Source organism: Cannabis sativa, chromosome 7 (assembly GCF_029168945.1).
Source record: "Cannabis sativa cultivar Pink pepper isolate KNU-18-1 chromosome 7, ASM2916894v1, whole genome shotgun sequence".
Taxonomy (NCBI): Eukaryota; Viridiplantae; Streptophyta; class Magnoliopsida; order Rosales; family Cannabaceae; genus Cannabis; species Cannabis sativa.
Genome location: NC_083607.1, coordinates 25,402,029 through 25,425,724, shown reverse-complemented (window position 1 = coordinate 25,425,724; position 23,696 = coordinate 25,402,029). Strand labels below are relative to the sequence as shown.

Genomic DNA, 23,696 nt, shown 5'->3' with positions numbered 1-23,696 from the left:
GAATGAAGAACCTGATCTCCCTTCGATCCAAATCGAAGGTGAAGAACAACCTGCATCTGAGATTTTCTTAGATACTTGTGAAAACCTGTAAGGAGATCCAGTAGATGAAGTCCTAATTGAGACGAGCGCTACTCCTAAATCAGTTAGTTGGGCCGAGGAAGTAGAGAAAGATGATTACCATGCCAAAGCGAAGGACATCTGGAGAAATTTAAATCCAATCAGGTTCGCACTCCTTCTACTTGACTTGATTTTACTGAACCTATGAAAATAGGGGATCAAATAGTTGCTAAACTTGATCGGGATGAGGTTGAATGTGAGGCCTCTCTTTGGAAAAACTCGATTGTTTGCATTGTGCTAGGAGCTAACCCTGCGTTCAGGGTTTTTGAAGGGCTTATCAAAAGTGTTTGGGGAAATCTGGTTGTTGAGAGGATTCCTAGAATGAATTCGGGCTTTACTTTAGTGAGTTTCAGCGATGAAGAAACAAGAGACCTTATCTTTGAAACAGTGGTTATTCATTTTGATAAAAAACTAGTGATCCTAAGACCTTGGACAACTGATATTGATTCAGCTAGGATGGTGAAATCAGTCCCAGTTTGGGTGCGATTGAATGGACTTAATTTGCAACATTGGGGGAAAAAGAGCCTTAGTGCTCTTGTGAGTACTATAGGCAAGCCCATAATGGTTGATAAGGTCACATTAAGTAGAACTATGATCAAATATGCTAGAGTTTTAGTGGACATTAGGATTTCTGATAGTCCACCAAAAACAATAGCCTATATTAATAAAAGAAAGCAGTTGGCGGAGCAGTTGAGTATAAATGGCTTCCATCAAAGTGTGGGGCATGTGACCTTCTTGGACACACTATTGCTAATTGCAAGAAAGAGAATCGTCCTATTTTTTTAGAGGAAAAAAGGGAATGAAGAGCAGAAAATGAAGGCCTCGGTTTCAGAGAAGGTTGTCCCTAGTGTTGAGAAAAATATACTAGTTGGTGATATTATGGATAACAGCTGCTGTCTCACCGAAGCAGGTTCTGAGAAAGGAGGAAATGAGAAGCAGGTTAGTGGATCAATAAATGTTGAAACAGAAGATACTAACTGGATTACACCTCGAAGGAGAGGTTCCAAACAGGCTGCTACAGCCGGTTTAGAAGCTGCTACGAGAAATTGATATGAGATTCTCTTTGAATCAGGTGATGGGGAATTGGTCACAAATACCATTGATAATCCATGGAAGTCTGCAACATAATGGGATGGAATGTAAGGGGAATGAATAAGAAAGATAAACAGAGATCAGTGTTGGAAGTTTGTAGAGAAAACAAAGTTGGGCTTGGTGCCCTCCTAGAAACTAAAATAAAGCATGAAAAGGTGAAAGAAATTGTTGCTACTAGTTTCCCTAACTGGGATTTTTACTCGAGTTCTACTATCAGTAATAGAATAATCTTGATATGGCAGTCAAAGTTTGTCCAAGTTGTAGTCCTGGTGGAAGACTACCAATTCATCCACAGCAGGGTTAAAGTGCTCCGCTTTCTACTTAATTGCTGTCTATGGCAGCATTATTTCTTCAGAGAGAAAGATTCTTTTTGAGAAGTTAGCTGGGTTAGGAGTGTTAACTAAGCCTTGGATAATTCTTGGAGACTTTAACGCTATGTTTTGTTTTCAAGATAGGAATGGTGGCAAGCAATTCCTAGCCAAATACATTGAGGACGCTCAAACATGGCTGTCCTTAGGCCAAGTGGAAGAGATTAAAGGCTCCGGAGCCTATTTCACATGGTCTAACAAGCATGATATGGGTACTAGGATTTTCTCGAAGCTTGATAGTGTTCTTATAAATGAAGACTAGTTAGATCAATTCCCTAACACTGAAGCTCGCTTTAAATGGGATTGTATCTCGGACCATAGCTACTGCATTGTCAAAAGTAACAGAATTTGTAATGTGGGTTTAAAACCTTTCAGGTACTGCAATCATTGGTCAATTCATAATGACTTCCGTGAGAGGGCTATAAGCTGCTGGTACAGGTACTCAGATTCAAAAAATATTGCTGATTTGGTGAGCATGCTGTTGAGAATGAAACATGTTTTAAAGAGGTTTAACAGGGAGGAGGTTGGTGATGTTGTGATGCGGTATAAACAAAGCAAAGCTGATTTTGTCTCAGCTCAAGAGAACCTGGCGAAAGATCCTAGCAATAGTATCCTGCATCAGATTGAAAATAGTAAAGGCCTTGAATATGCTGCAGCTAAGATACAATACTCTTGCTTTCTTAGACAACAGAGTAAGGTTTCTCGGCTACAAAATGGTGAAGACAATACCAGGTATTTTCACTCTTTTATGAAGAAAAGGAAGCTGGAGAATAGAATCACTACCTTTTGTTAGCCCAAGATATGTTTCCAAGAGGGGGGTGAATCGAAAATTTAAACTAATTTCAGTAAATTAAAACTTTTAACACAAAATTAAGCAATTAACCACTTAATTAAATAAAAGCAAGTAATAAGGCAAGCAATACATTATAACAAATATTCAAACTTGTAAAGTAACGAGTTTAAGGGTTAGAAAATGCAAACTCTCAATTTTTACAAGGTTCGGTACAACTATGCCACCTACGTCCTTGGTCTTCAAAGCTGTGGACCTAGCTTTGAGTTCCAATATCGAGCCAAGTTAACGAGCTTGACTAACCCTTACAACCAAGAAATTTTCACCAAGGTATTTCCAAACCTCTTACAATAGTTTCGCACCCCCGAGGACTATTAACCTTTTTCTGGGATTGTTGAAGTGCCAATCTTACTATAACCGGGTTGTTTACAATACTGGTGCAAACCTCACCTCAATCAGAATATGAAAATGTGTTTGATATTACAAGAAAAATCACTCTAGAAATATGATCGTACAATGGAAACCTAGAGTGAAAAGCAAGCACACTCAAGATGAATAGAAACAAATTTTGGCTCAAAGTGTGTGAAGAGTGTTTTTTGGATTTTAAATATGGAAGCTCATTAATCTCACTTAGATATGTTAGGTGTAAGACATAAATGTTCAGCCAACATGTATTTTTGAGTAAAAATCAAGTTTATATAGTGTAGGGGTGAAAAGTAGCCATTTATACCCGTTAGCACGCATTTCAAAATATATTCTGGGAAAAACGGACTACCTATTTTAAAACGGACTACCTATCTGCGAAAAGCAGACTACCTATTTTCAATAAGTAGGCCAAAAATAAGGCAAATTCAAAACATACATTTTTCGGCACTAAAACGCGCATCACTCTTTGTTGGGTTTTATTCCCTAAATAAAACTCCATTTCAATGTAATCCATTTTATTCAACATCAATAAAGAAACAGAAGTATTTTTCATTCATTTGTGTATGTTTTGGTTCACCTTATCAATTGCTTGTCTATTTGATTTATAAATTCATCTGAAACCCTTTTCACATACTTGATCCTGTTTATTGTGTTGTCAACATATTGGAAAGTAAACATGACTATGTGAATAAAGTTTCCTAGATTTATCAGACACAGGGTTTTACTGATATGATAATCTACAACAGAGTTTACTTGCATTTGGAGAAATGTTATGTTTTTTCCAAAGCATTGGTTAAAGTAAAGCTCAGGTTGGGTGCATGGCGTATGCATCGGAAGGGAACGATATTGAACTTTGACTTAGATTTATTAAGCTTACCGTAATATCTATTCAAGTCAATATCGCCTAGTTGATCCTAGATCAAATGATCTTAATCCTGTTATGATTAGGCTCAATCTCAAGAGGTTATTCGTGTTCTTTGATTTGATAGTTAAGCCTACTTTTGGGTCAGGCTGATACGTACATTTTGGGAACATGGTAGTAAAATTGAGTGGGAGCGCTAACATAAACATGGAATCTATAGCTTCTATCTGGCGAATAGTAAGTAAAGGATGATCTCCTTCGAGCTTGACCAAACGAAAATAAATGGTGGAGTGCTCATTTCACATAAGCTGAAATATCATTTATACGGGGTTAAGTGTTTTAAGGATAAAATACATTGTAGAGTGTAACGGTAATTTAATCCCTTTACAGTGTATATCATTCATATAGAGGATCATTGATCAAATTAGGATTATAACAATGGATAACTAATGATGTGTCTATATGGTGGAACATATAGAGCATTCTATATACTGAGAGTGCAATTCTAAGTTCTATGCGTGGATTCAACGAAGAATTAATAAGTCAGTGAATTTAGGTTATAAATTCTTGATCTGCTTATTGGAAGCTCGGTTATATAGACCCATGGTCCCCCCACTAGTTGAGATAATATTGCTTGTAAGACTCATATAATTGGTTTTGATTAATCAATTATAATTCTCAATTTAGACTATGTCTATTTGTGAATTTTTCACTAAGTAAGGGCGAAATTGTAAAGAAAGAGTTTTAGGGGCATATTTGTTAATTATGATACTTTGTATGGTTCAATTAATAAATATGATAAATGACAATATTATTTAATAATTATTTATAGTTATTAAATAGTTAGAATTGGCATTTAAATTGTCGAATTTGAAAATTGGCGTTTTCGAGAAAATGAGATGCGGAAATGATAAAACTGCAAAATTGCAAAAAGTGAGGCCCAAATCTATATTGCCTGGGTCGGCCACTTTTATAAGCTTTATCATCTGATATTTTCATTATTTTAATGCCAAATAATTCAAACCTAACCCTAGTGGAATGCTATAAATAGATAGTGAAGACTTCACGAAATTTACACTTAACTTTCACACTTTTTATTGAGAGAAAAACCTGAGCCTTCTCTTTCTAAACCCTAGTCGCCACTTCTTACTCTTCTTCTTCCTTGAAATTTCGAACCACTTAGTGATTAGAGTAGTGCCCACACACAACAAGTGATACCTCAATCATAGTGAGGAAGATCGTGAAGAAAGACATTCAACAAGAAGGAGTTTAAGCACTAAAGAAGGAGAGAAAGAGATAATCCAGGTTCAGATCTTGATAATACTCTATGACAGAAAGGATACAAGGGTTAGAGATCTGAACGGAAGGAGTCATAATATTCCACTGCACCCAATGTAAGGTTTCTCATACTTTATATGTGTTTATTTCATAATTCTTTTAGAAGTTCATATTTAGGGTGTTAATCAACATAATTGTTAGTAGATCTATGATCCTGGTAAAATAATTTACTTGCAAGAAATTTGGACTTAAAACGATTTGTTTGTGTTTTGGATGGTATCATGTTGTTTTGAGTGTTGTTTGATGATTGATTGATGTTTGTGAATTTTTCGTGAAAAATAATTGTATATCTGTTTCTGAAATTATTTTATTGGATAGTATGGAAAAAATTAAGCAATTATTTTTTTACTAAACTCAATTTTGATTTAATTTGAATTAGCTATGATTTTTTGAAGTTTCGAAAAATATTAGGAGTCGTGTATCATCATACGCGCGCGCGGATGAGGGGCGACCTTCGGACAACACGCGCACAGACTGGGTTCTTGTCTGAAATCGAGCCTCTCGCGCGCGGAGAGTCTGCTAGCTGCCTCCTGCACCGAGGTTTCTCGGTCATGCATGCTGATGCGCGCTCGCGGACAGTATGCAATGCATACTGTTCGTACAACTCGTAATTTTTTCGTTTTTCTTCGATTTTTCATGCTATTTCATGGATTTAACTTCCGATTTTTTGTGTAGTTTTTTATTTAGACATTTACTATTCCTAATTCAATTCTAAATATCATAATTAAATTAATTAATTTATTTTAAATTAATTCATGATATTAGTGTAATTTGAATTTGAAAATAGTAAATATCTACATTTTTTTGCTTAATTATCTATCTTATTTTTAAATTTGATTATATCTTATCTTATTTTTAAATTTAAGGTGAGATTATAAATTTTAAATTAAATATTGTTTTTTATTAATTTGACCTTATTTAAATTTAAAATAAGATAACTATAATCATGTAATTTTAAATAGAAGTAAGATATTTGGTTAACTTTTAAATTTTGTTATTTTATTTATTTAAATTAAATCATAAAATTTGAAAAAGATATTTATTTATCTTTTTTATTTTTATTGAATATTTAATTTATAAAATAACATTAATTTTTTAAAAGTAGTTAGCAAATTTTGAAATGATATTTAGGTTAGTTGAAACCTAATTTTTCAAAATTGTAGGTTTAATTTTAAATATTATTTTATTAATCTCGAAAATATATATTATTATATTATTATTGTTTTTCAAAAATAATTATTTTTTTTATTTAATTATTTTTCGAAATTTAATTATTTAAAATTAAATAAATCCTACATCCAACTATCCAGCTAACCTTGTTGCAGGAGTATGTGTTTTAGCTTGTTTGTAAGTTTTATAAAACCTATTATTGCTTGATTGCAAATAGCCATGGTTAACTTGTTGACAGATCCAATGATCTGATTTTAACTCATGGTTCCATTGTTCAAGTAAATAATTTGTAACAGGTAAATTTTACAATCTTCTTTCATCTGTGTATGACCTAGCAACATGATAGGATCCATCCAAATGTGTGCCTGTGTGAGCCTATATGTTTAATTTTGTTATAGATGCATATAGGTTGTTGTTGCTAAATAAAATATCATAGTTTTTGATAGATTTTATTTAGGTCCATTTAGTTTTTAGGCCTATTCAATTAATAACAGTTGTTCATTTTAAGGTGAAATTCCTCTCTTTTGGGCCTTGTGTGAGAGTTGGGAGCCATTGTAGTGGGTACAACATACTGAACCCAGCCCCCCCTCACATGAACTACCCCAATTGTGAAGGCTCATTTGCCTGATTTGAATAACTGTACTAGGTTAATTAAATTAGTTTAACCTAATAAAATTGATTAGCAACATAATTAATTTCATTTATTTTGAAATTAATTTAAGAAAATCATAGTTTAAAGAATTTTATTCTAAGCTAAACTATATGTATTTTCTTGTATTTAATTAAATATAGAATTATAACCATCTAGATTCTTTCTGAAGCTTAATTTAAATTTTTCATTAAATATTCCTATTTAAGTTGATATTTAGTTATCTATAACTAATCAGCTTAAATCTAAATATCTTTTGGATTTAAAATTTCAAAATTAAGTTGAGGAAGTTTAGGAATTGGTTATTAAGATTCTTTAGATATTTTTTAAGTTGATATTTTTTTTCAAATATTAACTTAAAATGGAATATTTTCAAATTAAGTGGTTATAACTTAATTTTAATTTAATTAAATCTAATTTGAAGAAATTTAAGTTGATTTTTTAGATTCTTCTAAAACAACTTAAACAAGATATTTTTAAATTTGTTCCATTTTATTCGAATTTATTTTTCGAATTTAAATAATAATTGAAATTTAATTAAAGTTGATTTTTTATTTAAATCAACTTTCATTTGTAATTTTTCATTATTATAATACGGAATAAATGATTAAATAAAATATATATTTTAAAATAATGAGCTTTAATCAAGAGACATTCGATCTCCATTGTAGGTTTTACATAGCGTTTGTTTTAGTGAGTAATCCTCCCTAATGGAGGAACGTTCATTAGCAAGTTCGCACCGTTTAATCTTGAAAGATAAGAAGCTTTGTAAGTGTTTTATATGGTATGGATCACCCTAATGGTGGCGACCATATTTGACTTACAAAATATGAAACAATGGTGGAAGCTCATAAGATAGAATTGCTTTGACTCTCGCCTAAACGGGACAGCGTTGAATTCCAATCTTGATCGAATAAAAGGTTGCTAGAATGATTATCATTTTAGATGAGTTGACAACTCTATTCAATGGATGATGCTTTGACTCTCGCCTAAACGGGACACTGTATCAGTTTGTTGAAAACCTTGGAAAATAAACTATGTTAGATTTAGTATTTTTATAACATATGTAATTATTTGTTATTTTCTGAACATGTGTATGAATTTATGAACCAAAACATTACTTCTGTTTTATTGATGTGTTGTAGTGCCAATATGAATAACCCTCACCCTGATCCTCTCCTAGTTAATATCTTAGCAAAAGAACTCTATAGTGTGAAAATGCATCCTGGTAGTTGCATAAACTCGCACCTCTTGATGATAAATCTGAAGTTCCAAAAGGCAAATCTACTAAGGATTGATTTATCAAGAGAACAATGGGTCCAATTCATTCTTAATAGTCTTCCTCCGGAGTATAATGAATTTGTTGTTTCTTACATGATCAACAATTTCAACTCCTCCGACATGGATTTGTAGTGCATGAATTTGAATGTGATCTCACCAAGAGTGTCGGAATCCTTGGGTTCATAAACATCAGTTTCATCTTCTATTGGGATTCCTAGAAGTGGGAATAAATAGCTAAGGAGATAGCCATAGGGTAATGCTCTTTTTAGGGAAGGTTTAAACACTTCACTTATAGTTTTAAGGATATGAGATAGCCTAGGTTAATTTTGTTATCACCCATTATAAGATTGTATAGGAGCACTTGATCAATGACACTTCGTCTTGATGGCCTTTCCTAGGAATAAGATTAGAGCATATAAAGGCATTGACAATTTTCCCTTGATGGGTGAGCTAGGTTCTTTTTGGTTTTAACATAAAGTTGTTACCTTCACACACATGATTATTAAAAAGGTTAAAATTGAAAGAGGCATCATTTTTAAGGCGAGGTCTATGGTCAAGCAAGAGGCCATCTCTAGGTGCATTAAGGAGATTATTATGCGAGTCAATAGTTAACTCAAATGGTACTCCTTTTAGAATTCCCTTAACGCTATATGGATCACAACTAAACTTAATGCAAGCATAGAAGGCTCTACTTAACCTAAGATATATATATTTGTTTGAATTTCTAATAATGTTTCCCATCCCATACGTTCAATAAGAAAATTAAAATTGACATACTTAAGGGCTTGGAGATCACATTGCTTACCATTGATGACATCCCTTTGTGAGAAATCTTCTTTGAACTTCTTTGCATATTTTCCATGTGAGAAGAGCTCATGCCTTGCCTTAGTTCTTTGCTCCCTTTGTTGCATTGTCACTCCTTGCATCTTTGGTCTTGAAGAAGAGGCCATGGTGGTAGGAGGTTGAAGAGAATAAGGAGATTAGGTTTAAAGAGTGAGAATTTGAGAGAAAAAGGGTTTGAGGCTCTATTTAGGGTTAGGGTATCTGAATGGCGAGTGAGAAAGTCGATAGTGGGGTTTTTATAGCAAAAAAATCAACTTGAAAAAGTCTGAAACAGCCTTGGAATCGTACCCAGCGAGGAAACCGGTTAACGGGTTTCTGCAGTAGGCAGATTCCCCGAAAAGGCTCGAAAACTTGTTTTGTCCAACCGTTTGACCCCAAATTTTTTTAGCACCTCAAATATGATAAAACAAAATTTCTCAAACAATAAAAACTCAAAAATGATGAAAAATGACGATTTACGGTAAGCTTTTCGAAAATTGCAAAGAAAACTAGAACCTTACCGAAAATGAGTTTTATGCAACAAAATTGAAAAATTCTTTTTCTAGTAGTTTGATAAAGTAAAAATGTGAGGTGTAAAAACTTACGAAATCGAAAAATGTTGAAAAATGAGAAAGTTTGGCGAAAGACACTCTTTTAGGCCTAAAAACCTATAAATTTAGTATGGTGCCAAAAATTTGTTTCATGCGTATTTCAGTCAAAACAAACCTATAGGCATACTAAAAACATTGAATTTCACATGTTCAAACATATAAACATACAAGATAATCAAAAATGCAAAAATTCACATTTTCACTTGTTTAAAATCAAGTCCAAAGTTCATTAAAAATTCACATAATGGCCTATAATTTTGAGTTTTAATCATGTATAGTTTATATAGGTCAAGTGTAAAGAATTTTTCTCATCTATGCATATAGATCACATAAATCTCATGTTTGAAATGAATATGCATGAATAAATAAGTAACGAGATATGAATTTTTCATAGCTAGAAACCTTATATCACTTAAGTTGGTCATGCCTAGCTCTCTTCTAATGAAACTAAATCTCTCATCACTAAGAGGCTTGGTGAATATATCCGCTAATTGGAATTCGGTGCTTACAAAGTCTAGCATAATATCACCTCTTTGGATATAGTCTCTAAGGAAGTGGTGCCTTATGTCAATATGCTTGGCTCTAGAATACAATATTGGATTCTTAGAGAGGTTAATGGCACTAGTATTGTCACACTTTATGGGTGTACATTCAAAATCAACATCAAAATCCTTAAGAGTTTGTTTCATCCAAAGTATTTGTGCACAACAACTACCCGCGACTATATATTCAGCTTCGGTTGTGGATAGAGCTACCAAGTTTTGTTTCTTGCTAAACCATGACACTAAGGAATTTCCTAGAAAGTGACATGTTCCACTAGTACTTTTTCTATCCGTCTTACAGCCGACAAAGTCGGCATCCGAGTAGCTTACTATTTCAAAGTTTGAGTTCTTAGAGTGCCAAAGTCCAAGATACATTGTGCCTATCAAGTATCTAAATATTCTCTTAACGACACTTAAGTGGGATTCTTTAGGATAAGATTGGTACCTAGCACAAAGACCAACACTAAACAAAATATCCGGTATACTAGCGGTTAAATATAATAAAGAGCCAATCATATCTCGATACTTGGTGATGTCCTAATTCTTACCACTTTCATCTTTGTCCATCTTTATAGATGTGCTAATGAGGGTATTCATGGACTTTGCATTTGCTAAGTCAAACTTTTGAAGAAGATCTTTGATTTACTTTGTTTGACTTATGAATATGCCATCCTTCTGTTGTTTGATTTGAAGTCCAAGAAAAAGTTGAGTTCTCCCATCATGCTCATCTCAAACTCACTATGCATACACTTAGAAAATTCTTCACAAAGATCATCATTAGTAGCACCAAAGATAATATCATTAACATAAATTTGTACTATAATAATGTCTTTCAATTTTCTTTTTACAAAAAGTGTATTATCCGCTTTACCCATTGAAAAACCATTTGAGATAAGAAAATTACTTAATCTTTCATACCAAGCTCTAGGAGCTTCCTTTAAACCATGTAAAGCCTTTTTCAATTTGTAAACATGGTTAGGGTATTTATGATTTTGAAAACCGGGTGATTGAGAGACATAAACCTATTCCATAATGTACCCATTTAAGAATGTGCGTTTTACATCCATTTGGTATAAGATAAAATTCTTGTGGCATGCAAAAGCTAACAACATTCTAATGGACTCAAGTCTTGCTATTGGGGCAAGGGTTTCCTCATAATCAATTCCTTCTTCTTGATTGTAACCTTGGGCCACTAATCTAGCCTTGTTACGCACAATAACCCCATGCTCATCTACCTTATTTCTATAGACCCATTTTATTCCAATCACTGATTGATGTGACGGTCTTGGAACTAACTCCCAAACATTATTTCTTATAAATTGATTTGTTTCTTCTTGCATAGCTAGAAGCCAAAATTCATCAACTTCGACCACTTTAAAATTTTTTGGTTCCATTTGAGAAATAAAAGCAATGAAATTGCACAAGTTTCTAAGGGAGTTTCTAGTAGTGACACCTTGACAAGGATCACCTAGAATTTGGTTTATATGATGAGCACTTTTGAATTTTCACTCATGTGGAATGTTAGAATTCATACCTTGGCATTTCATTTACCGTTTCCACGGGTGGTTCCTCTTTAGGAGTTTGTGAAGGAGCATTGGAAGTCTCTCCAATTTGAAGATTTTGAACCTCATCTCCCAAACATACAACATCATCATCTAAACTTTTGCTTGTAGGCGGGTTAGTCTCATCAAAAGCAACATGAATAGATTCTTCAACAATATTAGTTCTTTTGTTATAAATTCTATAAGCTTTACTATGTGTTGAATACCCTATAAAAATTCCAACATTGGATTTTGCATCAAATTTTCCAAGGTTGTTCTTGTTGTTTAAAATGTAGCATTTGCATCCAAAAACTGTAAAATAGCCAATGTTGGGTTTTCTCCCTTTCCAAAGCTCATAAGGGGTTTTATTCATGTTGGGCCTAATGAAAACACGATTAAAAATATAACAAGAAGTATTGACGACCTCGGCCCAAAAATATTTTGGTAATGAGATTTCATTTAGCATTGCCCTAGCCATTTCTTAAATTGTTCTATTCTTCCTTTTGACAACTCCATTTTGTTGTGGAGTTCTTGGAGCCAAAAAGTTATGGTTAAAACCATGTTCATCACAAAACAATTCTAAGTCATCATTGTCAAACTCACCACCATGGTCACTCCTAACGGAGGTAATAGAGTATCCTTTTTCATTTTGCACACTTTTACAAAATTTGACAAAGTTTTCCAAAACATCACTTCTAAGAGTCAAGAAAATAACCCATGTAAATCTTGAAAAATCATCAACAATTACAAATGCATAGTATTTACAACCAAGACTAGCAATTCTCAAATAAATCAATATGAAGCAATTGCAAAGGTGTAGTAGTTGAAATCTCTTTCTTGGAATGAAAAGACGTTTTAATTTGTTTTCCAAATTGGCATGCATCACAAAGTTTATATTTGACAAAAGGAATAGATGGAAAACCAATAACAAGATCTTTTCTCCCCAATTTTGAGATAGAATCCATACTAGCATGTTCTAATCTTCTATGCCACAACCAAGAATTATCATTCATAACGATTAAACATTTATTTTTACTATCAAATGAATCAACATCAATAGCATACACATTATCCTTCCTTTCTCCAAGGAAAATAACTTCATTGGTTGAAGCATTTTAATGGAGCATTTTGAGGTTTCAAACACAACACGAAAACCTATATCACATAATTGACTAACACTAAGCAAGTTATATTTAAGATTATCAACAAGAAGCACATTTTTAATACATGGAGAGTATACGTTACCGATATCACCAATACCCAAGATTTTTCCTTTTGAATTGTTTCCAAAAGTGACAAAGCCATTCTCCTTGCTTTTAAAGCTTGAAAATCTTGATGGATCACCGGTCATATGCTTTGAATATCCACTATCCAAGAACCATAAGCTTCGGCTCTTTCTTGTTGATTACTACAAAAACAAGTTCATTTGTTGGCTTTTGGTACCCACATAACTTTGGGTCCTTTCTTGTTAGTTCTAGAACCCTTTACTACCCATATAGTCTTGCTTAGATTTGAATATTTCTTCACATGACAATAGGAAATAGTATGACCATCTCAGTTACAGTATGTGTATGTAAAGTGAGGTAGACTAGATGATTTCACAAAAAAGTTTCTCAAGAACTTTTGTTTTCTACTAGGATCATAACCAATACCACTTTTGTTTTCTTTACCTCTAGTGAAAGTATATATGTCATTTTTTCAGCTTTTCACATGGGCTTTTAATTCAATAATTTCTTTCTTATGTGAAGCACATGTAGCACATTGAGAATTAGCTAAAAGTTCTTTTTCATTTATTTTCAAAATCTCAATTTCTTTTAAAAGCATGTTGGTCTGCCCCCTAAGGATTTGGTTTTTAACAAGAAATTTACCAAAATCATCAAATAGTTCCTTAAATGAATTAGACAACTCATAATATGACATATCTGAGTTATCATCATCATTTTCGCTAATCATTTTGGCTAGAAATGCTTACCCCATCATCAAGTGCCATCATGCACATGTTTGCTACTTCTTTCTTTCCTTCTTCTTCGGAGTCCTCTTCATCACTATTGAGCCAATTCACCAACATTTCCCTTCCTTTGTATTTGTTCTTCTTCCTCATTGGACAATCCATCTTCATATGTTCGGACTTCTTGCATTCAAAGCAAATTGGTGGATCATCTTTGTTTTTTCTTTCTTTTGAGTCACTCCCTCTTTGTGGCTTCTTCCCAAAGTTCTTTTTGAATTTCATGAACTTTTTTTATTTCTTGGAGAAGAGTGCCAAGTCCTCCATGTCACTATATAAACTTTCCTCATATTCTTCACTAATGGCATGGGAGGAGGAAGACTTGACTGCGATAGTCTTCTTTTTCTTCTCAACTTCCTCTTCTTCTTTAGCACTCATGAAAATTTCAAGGTTCATGAATGAGCCAATTAATTCTTCCAACGGAAGTGTTGATAGATCCTTGGCTTCTTGAATGGCAACCACCTTTCCTTGATAAGTCTTGGTGAGACTTCTCAAAATCTTGGTCACCATATCCTTTTGAGTAAGTACCTTGCCAAGAGAATTGAAACCATTAGTAATTGTAGTGAAGCGAGTATACATGTTAGCAATGGTTTCATCCGCTTTCATCTTAACGTTCTCATATTGAGTGGAATAAATTTGAATTTTAGTCTCTTTCATAGCACTAGTTCCTTGATGAGTAACTTCAAGCATTTTCCACATATCAAAAGCAGTAGAGGCTTGTTCAATATTTTTAAATGTCTCTATCCAAACCACATATAAGATCATATTTAATGTAGATTTTTTAGAAAGAATTTTCTTATTATTTTCATCATACGCCTCATAAGTCTTAATTACTTCAACACCATTTATGACATGTTTAGGAACGTAAGGACCACTACACGCAATATGCCACAATCATAGTCTATAGATTGAAGGTAAGTTTCCATTCTAATTTTCCAATAAGGAAAATCCACTCTCATACACTTTGATGTTCAAAGCTTAAAATGGAATCAACAACACTAAGATCAACTTTTGGCCGACCATCTACCGAAGCTCTGCCGTGTGTGGTGGCTGACGTTAGTCTATGACCACTAATTTGGAATCAGGCCAATGGATCAAGAAGCTCTCAGCACGGGAAAACCAAAATGAGGGTTCGTTTGGCTCGTTGAAACCTTAAGATAGTCAAATGGAAGTCGAGAAGCCTCATCTCCGGCGAGTTCTCCCATAACGATGAAGGACAATGGGAGCTTTGAGGACCTCAGGCCTTGGGGTTTCGAGGCTCGTGGAGGTTAGCCATGGCCTTCATCTTGGTTATGGACGACCGACGATAGCCCATCAGACTTGGGTCGTGATGGCACGAGGCGGGAAAGAAGGAGAGACCGAGAAAGAGTGAAAGGGTACCTGAGAGAGAGATAAGGCGAGAAAGAGAGAAAGAGGAGGTCAGACTTTCTGGTTTAAAGATTGTTAATGGCTGGAACACAATTGGTTGTCATCAGCGGTGTAAGAAATTTTTGGCTGGGAGGTATATTAGATATGGCTTCATCGATAAAGATGAAGTTGTAAGGCAAAAGAAAGAAAAAATAAAAAAGAAAAAAGAAAAGAAAAAAAAATATTTATTTAATTATTACTTTATTTTATATTTTTTAATTATTTTTTTTATAATATTTAAAATTAAAATTATGTGGACCATTAAAAATCTGCCACATGTATATCAGGGGTATACCATGGCATGTCCACTATGGCACTTAACTGATGTTTTGGAACGGGAGGGTAAATAGCATAACAGAAGTGAGGTTTAGGTAGTTTAGCTGCCAAAAAATCGATTGATGTGGTTAAGTGTCACAAATCGTAAAATTCAAGTAGTTTTACCGCCAATATCCCTTTTATAAATATTAAATTAAAATTTATATTTAGATTTATCTAAATTAGTAATTTTAATTAAATAAATATATATTAAAATAAATAGATTAAAATAAGTATCAAAAGAAAATACAAATCCTTAAAATATTGAGCTGTCGTTATAAGGATATTCAATCTCCATTGTTGGTCATACATGGTTAATTTGTTTTCAATATAACCTCGAGATGCTAGACTTCATCCCCCTTATGGATGGTTATTCGTTGAAGCATTTAACACCGTTAACGATCTCGAAAGATAAATATTTTGTAAGTTTTCGTCTCTATTAGACTCTCCCCTACGGTGACTACTTAGAGATAAATTTATGAAGTATGAAACGATGGTTGAAGCTCATAAAATAAGAATAACCTTGACTCTCGCCTACCGGGAAAACGTTGGATTCTTATTTTGATCGAATAAAAGGTTGCTAGAATGGTGTCCATTTTAGATGAGCTGACTACTCTATTCAATGAATGATTACGTTCACTCTGACCTACCGGGACACTGTATCAGTTTGTTGAAAACCTTGGAAATTATTTAAAATGTGTTTGTTTTGTATTTTCACATGTCTTTGTTATTTGCTAAATGCTTAATAATTTCTTAATTGTGTGTGAATTTATATTGAACCATGTTTTTTCTGTTATTAATTGTAGTTGTAAATTTCGTGTAAAATAAGAATAACTTTGACTCTCGCCTACCGGGACATCGTTGGATTCTTATTTTAATCAAAATTATCCTTTATTTTTCCTCTTAGCTTTCTCATTTCGAATTTGCTATGATAATATATCATTTGATGAATGGTTTATAGCTCATTTTCTTATGATGTCATTCTATTTTCTCTTATGAAATTGAATGGCGCAGATTACTATATTCCAGACATTCTATCCCGAAATAATATAAATCCTCGATCTTAGAATCTCCTACTTATATATGCTTACTTTAGGAAAATTAGACTTAGAGTTAGATTAGTAGTGGTGGTCCAAGAGAGAATAATAACTCAAGAAATATTTAGTATAAATTTAAGTCTTTGACTTTAAATTTTAGATTCCAAATAGAAATTTTATTTTCAGTTTTCTATCAATGGATTCAAACTGTATGTTTATGTATGGAATTTGAGTTTAGTATTCTGTGACCAAGATTCACTTGGACTATTCTAGGAACTCTTTATTGTAACTAGACCTAAGTAATCAAAAGACCACAATCACATTTTAGTATCTTTGGCATTTGAATCTTGTTCATAGTTGTTTTGACAAGATCATTCTCTGCAAAGAGTCAATTTGCCTATATCCACTTGAAAGTAGGATCATCTGTATTCGAATATGGATGTCCATTCAGGGGTTGATATGAGTTATCGTTAAATTCTTAAGACAATCACTCTAGATTTTACCTTATGCAAAGAAATTTGAAATATTTAAGAAATTTCATGAATTTCTAGCAATGTTGGAAAACCCATTAAGGTAAGTGGTTAAAGATCTTGCGAACTAATAGGGGTGGAGAAATATTTGGATATCCAGTTCAAAGATCATTAAGTTGAATTTTTGAATTGTATTCAAACTTACCTCCCCAAAAATTCGATTTGCATATTGATGACAGTATAAGGTTTATGATTAATTTGTTACTAGTTGTTGCGTCTGTCCTTCTAGGGATATACCCTAGTGATAGGAAAATTTCAGAATGATAGAATGGTTGTGTACTTAGTGTAAACTATTATTAGATTCATGGATGTCCTAATCGTGACCTTAAGAAAAATCTAGAACAGTTAACTAAGCTAGGTTTGGATATTTGATAGCTATTCTAAGTGATTAGGGGTGGACCATCCTATGGTCATTAAGATAAGAAAGTGTTTGTTTCAACAAATACTACGTTTCTAAGAAAATGACTAAGTCTAAAAATAAAGTAGAAAAGTAAAGGAGATATATTTTATCTTGATTCCAAATTGTTCTATCATCTTATTCTATATAAGATGGTCCCAATGCCTCTGTTCTATTGACACAAATGAAGAGGACAATACAACTTATGTTCATAGACAGAAAGTCACGATACCTTTTCGTAGTGGGACGGTTTCAAGGAACTCACCCTGTTATGACTTGGAAGACACTTGTGATGAAAATCCATTGTTAGTTTAAACAAGTAATGGATTGTCAGAATAAGGAACTATGAAGCAAAGCCAAGAGAACTACTATGGTTAAAACCATTCACATGAAGTAACCAAAAGTTTTCTATTACAAGGACAAGAAAGGAATTTTTTTGTTAATAAGTCTATTCAATGGACTTAACAAAACTTTTGGCTCCTAGAGTTATAGGTTTTAGATTATCTAAACCTATGACTTGTGGTATGCCTGGTAATTTACTTACTCTAGTGCAAGAAACTTACTATAGTAAGTTGCTAGAGTATTTTTCTAATGGCAATCTATAGAAGCTTCTTGAATTCTAAGCATAGATTTTACTTATATAAGGAAAAGTTTCAACAATTCTAAAAAAGATAAAGGCCAAGGAAAGAATTCCTTAGGATCAACAGTGAGAGGTATTAGATATGCTTTGCATTAGACAAGACACCTGCTGTTGAGTGGGAGCAATGAGTTGGTATCAGATTAATCCAGGAAAGGAACATTGGAAGACAATCAAGTAAATCTTAAGGTCAAGAAGAGGAACTTTATGTTTATTGATAAGGGTGGTATTTAATACTCTTAGACCACACCAAATCAGGTATCTAGACTTGCGTTGATGCTTGAAAGTTTACTGATGTGATGGTGATTACTCTAGGGGTAGAGCAGTGATTTTGGAGAAGTGTAAAAACTGATGAGGAATCTCTAACTCTACCAGTGAGACTGAATGCTAAAATGGTAGGAAAGATACTTATTTAGTCTATGGAAAGTTCTATAGAGTTTTTGTTATTGTACTAACAATTTATTAACTACTAGTGTTACTTCCTGACTAAGACAGAAGTAGTTTCCAAAAAGTAAAGAATCCAGTATCCATAGAGGAGTAGACATATAGAGAGAAATTTCACAATATCAAGGATTTTGTGATTAAGGAAATATAATGGTGGAGAAAGTTTGTATTGAATACAACCTGTTAGATCCTATTACGGAGAGAATACTACATAATACACTTGATCTGGATATCAATGTGTTGAGATTATTTGAAATGCACTTTTTGCTTTATATTAGTGTAAGTGGGAGTTTGTTGAGTTTTGTGCCCTAAATATAACACATTTCAATATAATCAGATTTACTGATCAATAAAGATCAAAATCATTTTATGTTGCATGGTTCACATGATTTATTTCATGATTATATTTAATGTATAAATTCTATTAAGTCCAGAACATGTATAAATATGTATAAATTCGTTTATGATTATAGTATCGTCAGCGCAGTGGAATATAAACATGATTATATGTTCAAAAGTTTAATTTCCATGATTTGTCAGTTCACTGAATTTAGACTGACATGATAATCATTGATAAGCTATACTTATACCTTGGATAAGTGTTATGTCTTTTCCTAGGCATTGGCAAAGTTTATCAGTATCGGATGTATGGAGTATATATTAGAAGGGACCGATATTAATCTTAAATAAGATATTATAAACTTACTGTTATATCTTTCTAAGTCAATATCAATAATATATATCAATATAAAAATATTTAAAATTCATGCAAAACTTAATAAATAAATAAAATACTATATTTAAGATTGATGATTTTATGTTTTTATGAAAATAAAACTTTACGGACCAATTTGTCAAAAAATTAAATTTGTGGAACAGCTCGCTAACACTTATATAAATTTAATTTACGACCATTTTATTAAAAAAAATAAAATTTGAAAACCAATTTATCAAAAAGTATCACTGCTGCCATTCCAAGCCTTCAGTTACGTGGTCTGCCTCAACCACGACAATTCTTAGATGGGGAGTCTTCTCAACACACGGCAAATGTTGAAGTTGATGAACATATTGGGGTGAATGTTCCTCTCCTTAACATCCCTCCTCCACCTGTTACCTTACCCTCACAGTCCATTCATTTTAAGCCGCCCATGCTTAAACATAACTCTAGCCTAACTACACACTCCTCTGCCACAAAGAATGATGGTGTAAAGTCCACTTTTTCATCTATTGATCCTGATCCAAATTACACAGACCTCTCATCAATTTACATGCCTGCAATTTCAACACCATTGTCAAATAATACTTATGCGACTTACCCCCCCACAACACAGGCAGTTTCAGTCACCAACAAGCATAACTGGGTTAACACCTCAACTCTTTTTACCAATACTGATGCTTCTCCTTCTATTCCAACGGCTCCAGGGAATTGTTTGGGGAAAGAGAACTCTAACCCAAATCTGCAAATTAAAAGACAAAGTGATGGTTTATCTTTGAGGCAAACACTCAAACGATGTAGAGGAAATCACTTCAACGACTCCACTTCAACATTGTCAATTGAAGAGGATGAACACCTACAAGTTTCCACAGATTGCATGGATTCTGGAGGTGACCGAGACAACTCAGCGGTGACTGGTTTCCAGTCCCGCCAACAGCCATGAAAATAGTTAGTTGGAACGCTCGTGGTTTGGGGAACCCGAGTGCTGTCCGCAAACTCCGTTTGCTTGTCAAAGAGCAAACCCCCGCTGTTTTATTTGTAATGGAAACTAAGTTAGCTTGTAATTCTATTTCCCGCTTTCGCAATATTTTACATTTTAGTCATGGTTTAGAAGTACCTAGAGTTGGTCTTAGTGGTGGATTAATGTTGTTGTGGAATGATGAAGCTGTTGTAACTTTGAACAATTTCAATACAAATATGTTTGATTGCTACTTGGGTTTCTTAAATGGTCCTTTATGTCACTTCACTGCTTTCTATGGAGCACCAGCAACTCACAATCGAATTCATTCTTGGACACTTCTTAAACGGCTCAAAGATGTGGCCCCAATGCTTCCATGGATGATTATAGGAGATTTTAATGAAATCTTGTACAATTGCAACAAACAAGGTGGAAGTTTGAGAAGAGAAAGTCAAATGGAAGAATTTCGATCTGTGTTGGATTTTTGTAACTTAACAGAGCTTCATTTTACTGGAGAACCTTTCACTTGGACTAAAAATCGTAATCAAGTGGAGACTATACAAGAACGTTTGGATTGGTGTTTTACCAATGATCTTTGGGTTACTCATTTCCAACCATTATCAACATCACATTTGGATTTTTATTCTTCGGATCATAGAGCTATAGCTGTGAATATATTGCCACTCAATCTACACCAGCAGCAAACAGTGAGGAAAACAAGGTTTCGATTTGAGAAGATGTGGCTCAAAGAAGAAGAAGCTGCTGCTCTAATCAAGGATAATTGGAAGTTCGTTGCTTCAGGTGATATCACCCATTTCCAAACAAACCTTTCGACCTGTACTGATGCACTTCAGAGATGGCACCACCATAAATTTGGACAGATGAAGAAAGACATTTCAAAAATGCAGAAAACTGTTGCACAATTGAACAACATGGCTGACCGAACGCAGGCTGGTGTAACTCAACTTCAGCAATCTGAAAAAATTCTTGATGAACTTTTGGCAAATGAAGAAGAATATTGGCATCAACGGTCAAGAGTGGATTGGCTTCAATGCGGTGATAAAAATACTAAATTTTTTCATGCAAAAGCTTCTTCTAGGAAGGCAAACAATACAATTAAATCACTCACAAATGATCTCGGTTTGACAGTCACTGGAAAGGAAAATTTGACTCAAGTTATCTGTTCTTATTATGAAAAATTGTTTGCTTCAGAGGATGTACATTCGGACTCCCTTCAACATGTGATAAATGCGATCCCATCAACAATTGATTCGGCTATGAACCAGTCACTTACTGCTCCTTTTTCAGGTGCTGAAGTCTATGCTGCACTACAGTCCATGAGTCCTGACAAAAGTCCGGGAAGTGATGGAATGTCTGCTATGTTCTATCAAAATTATTGGGACATAGTTGGCTCCTCTGTCACTCAACTTGTGTTAGGAATACTCAATGATGGGAATGAAATGACACAACTTAATAATTCCATCATCACCTTGATTCCAAAAGTTCCAAATCCTTCTGGTATGTGTGATTATCGTCCTATAAGTTTGTGTAATGTCATTTACAAACTCATCTCAAAGACTATCGTGCTAAGATTCCAGAAAGTGCTGCCTTTTGTTATCTCTGAGACTCAATCTGCCTTTCTCTCCAATAGACTTATCACGGATAATATCTTAGTTGCTTTTGAGCTTATTCATCATCTTCGACATAAGACTCAAGGGAGAATTGGATATTCGGCCCTCAAACTAGATATGAGTAAGGCTTTTGATCGAGTTGAATGGAATTATCTTGAAGCAGTTATGCTTAAAATGGGATTTGCTCCGAGATGGGTAACTTTGATTATGAGCTGTATCACCACAAGTTCGTTCTCTTTTTCACTTAATGGGGAAGTTGTTGGTCATGTTCAACCTTATCGAGGATTACGTCAAGGAGATCCTTTATCCCCTTACTTGTTCCTTATTTGCTCAGAGGGTCTTTCTCGTTTATTGCAATTTGAGGAGGCTGAAGGACATTTGAAAGGCCTACGTTTGACACGAAATGCTCCATCGGTCTCACATCTCCTCTTCGCCGATGATAGTCTCTTGTTCTGTCAAGCTACGGAACAATCTGCCTTAGCACTCAAACGTACACTTGCGACATATCATAAAGCTTCGGGACAACTACTCAATAATGACAAATCGGTGATGTCTTTCTCCCCAAATACATCTCTTGCTGCTCAAACTTTTTTTGCTGCAACATTGCAGATGCCTATCACAGACTGTCATGAGAGATATTTGGGATTGCCTTCTTACTCAGGCAGGGATAAGCAAGAACTTTTCAGCAACATTAAAGAAAAGGTTTGGAAACTCCTCCATGCTTGGAACGAAAAAATTTTCTCGGTAGGGGGTAAAGAAGTCTTGCTGAAAGCAGTAGTCCAGTCAATTCCCACTTATGCTATGAGTTGCTTTAAGCTAACAAAGAAATTTTGCAACCAACTGGAGAGTATGATGGCAAATTTTTGGTGGGGTACTAATCAAAATGGAACCAAGATCCATTGGAAAAGATGGAAGTCTTTATGTAAGTCCAAACATGAAGGAGGTATGGGTTTCCGCTCTTTCGTACATTTCAATCAAGCGCTCTTAGCTAAACAAGCTTGGAGGATTTTTGACATGCCAGATTCATTGTTAAGCCGGTTACTCAAACACAGATATTTCTCAACAACTTCGTTTTTGGATGCTAGTATTGGTCATTCTCCTTCTTATACTTGGCAAAGTATATGTTGGGGAAGAGAATTACTCATCAAAGGTTTAAGATTTAAAGTGGGTAATGGTTCTCACATTGATTGTAGCAAGGATCCATGGATTCCTAGTCATGACTCTTTTCGGCCAGTTAGTTATTGTGGCCCTCCACAGCTGCCAGTTTCTGCATTAATAAATGACAATAGAGAATGGAATTCTACTCTTCTCAATGACTTTTTTCAACCAATTGATGTGGAAAAAATATTATCCATTCCTTTAAGTTACTTTGCAACTCAGGATAGGTTAATATGGCATCATTCTACATCAGGCTCTTACAATGTTAAGTCGGGATTTCATTTGGCTACTCACTTGGAAGATCAGCTGCAGTCCTCTTCTTCAGATGCAAACCGAGATTGGTGGAAATTCTTTTGGAATTTATCTTTGCCACCAAAAATCCGGATTTTTGCTTGGAAAGTAATTCAACATATTCTTCCAGTAGCTGCTGCTCTTTTTAAACGAAAAGTCATTGATTCTGCAGCATGTTCTCTTTGCAACTCAAGTTGGGAATCAATAGGACATGCCCTTTTTGGTTGTTCTCATGCTAAGAATATTTGGAAAGAGTCCAAATTCATCATAGATTTCAATAAAGCACAATCTATGTTCAATGGAGACTACCTGCATTACCTTTCAGCAGTATACACTCAAGAGGACTTTGAACTTTTTATCTGTTTGCTGTGGGGTATTTGGACTGATAGAAACCGTGTGTTTCATGGTGGTAAAGCTCGTATAAGTTCCTCAATCATAACCTATACCACGGGATTTCACCGTGACTACAGCAGAACCAAGCACCTCAGTAGTCAATCTACTGCTGCTGCTGCCGAGCTATCTTCCACACACCAGAATTCCACTCCTCAAACTATGCACCAGC

At 34.2% G+C, this 23,696-nt stretch overlaps 1 protein-coding gene across 1 annotated transcript; it reads left to right on the top strand.

Annotated features, from left to right (window-relative positions):
- Nucleotides 1-261: 261 nt before the first annotated feature.
- LOC115696418 (uncharacterized) lies at nucleotides 262-1,167 on the top strand. Its single transcript, XM_030623320.1, has 2 exons — nucleotides 262-843; nucleotides 904-1,167. The coding sequence occupies exons 1-2, from the start codon at nucleotides 262-264 to the stop codon at nucleotides 1,165-1,167; spliced, it is 846 nt and encodes a 281-aa protein (XP_030479180.1).
- Nucleotides 1,168-23,696: the final 22,529 nt, after the last annotated feature.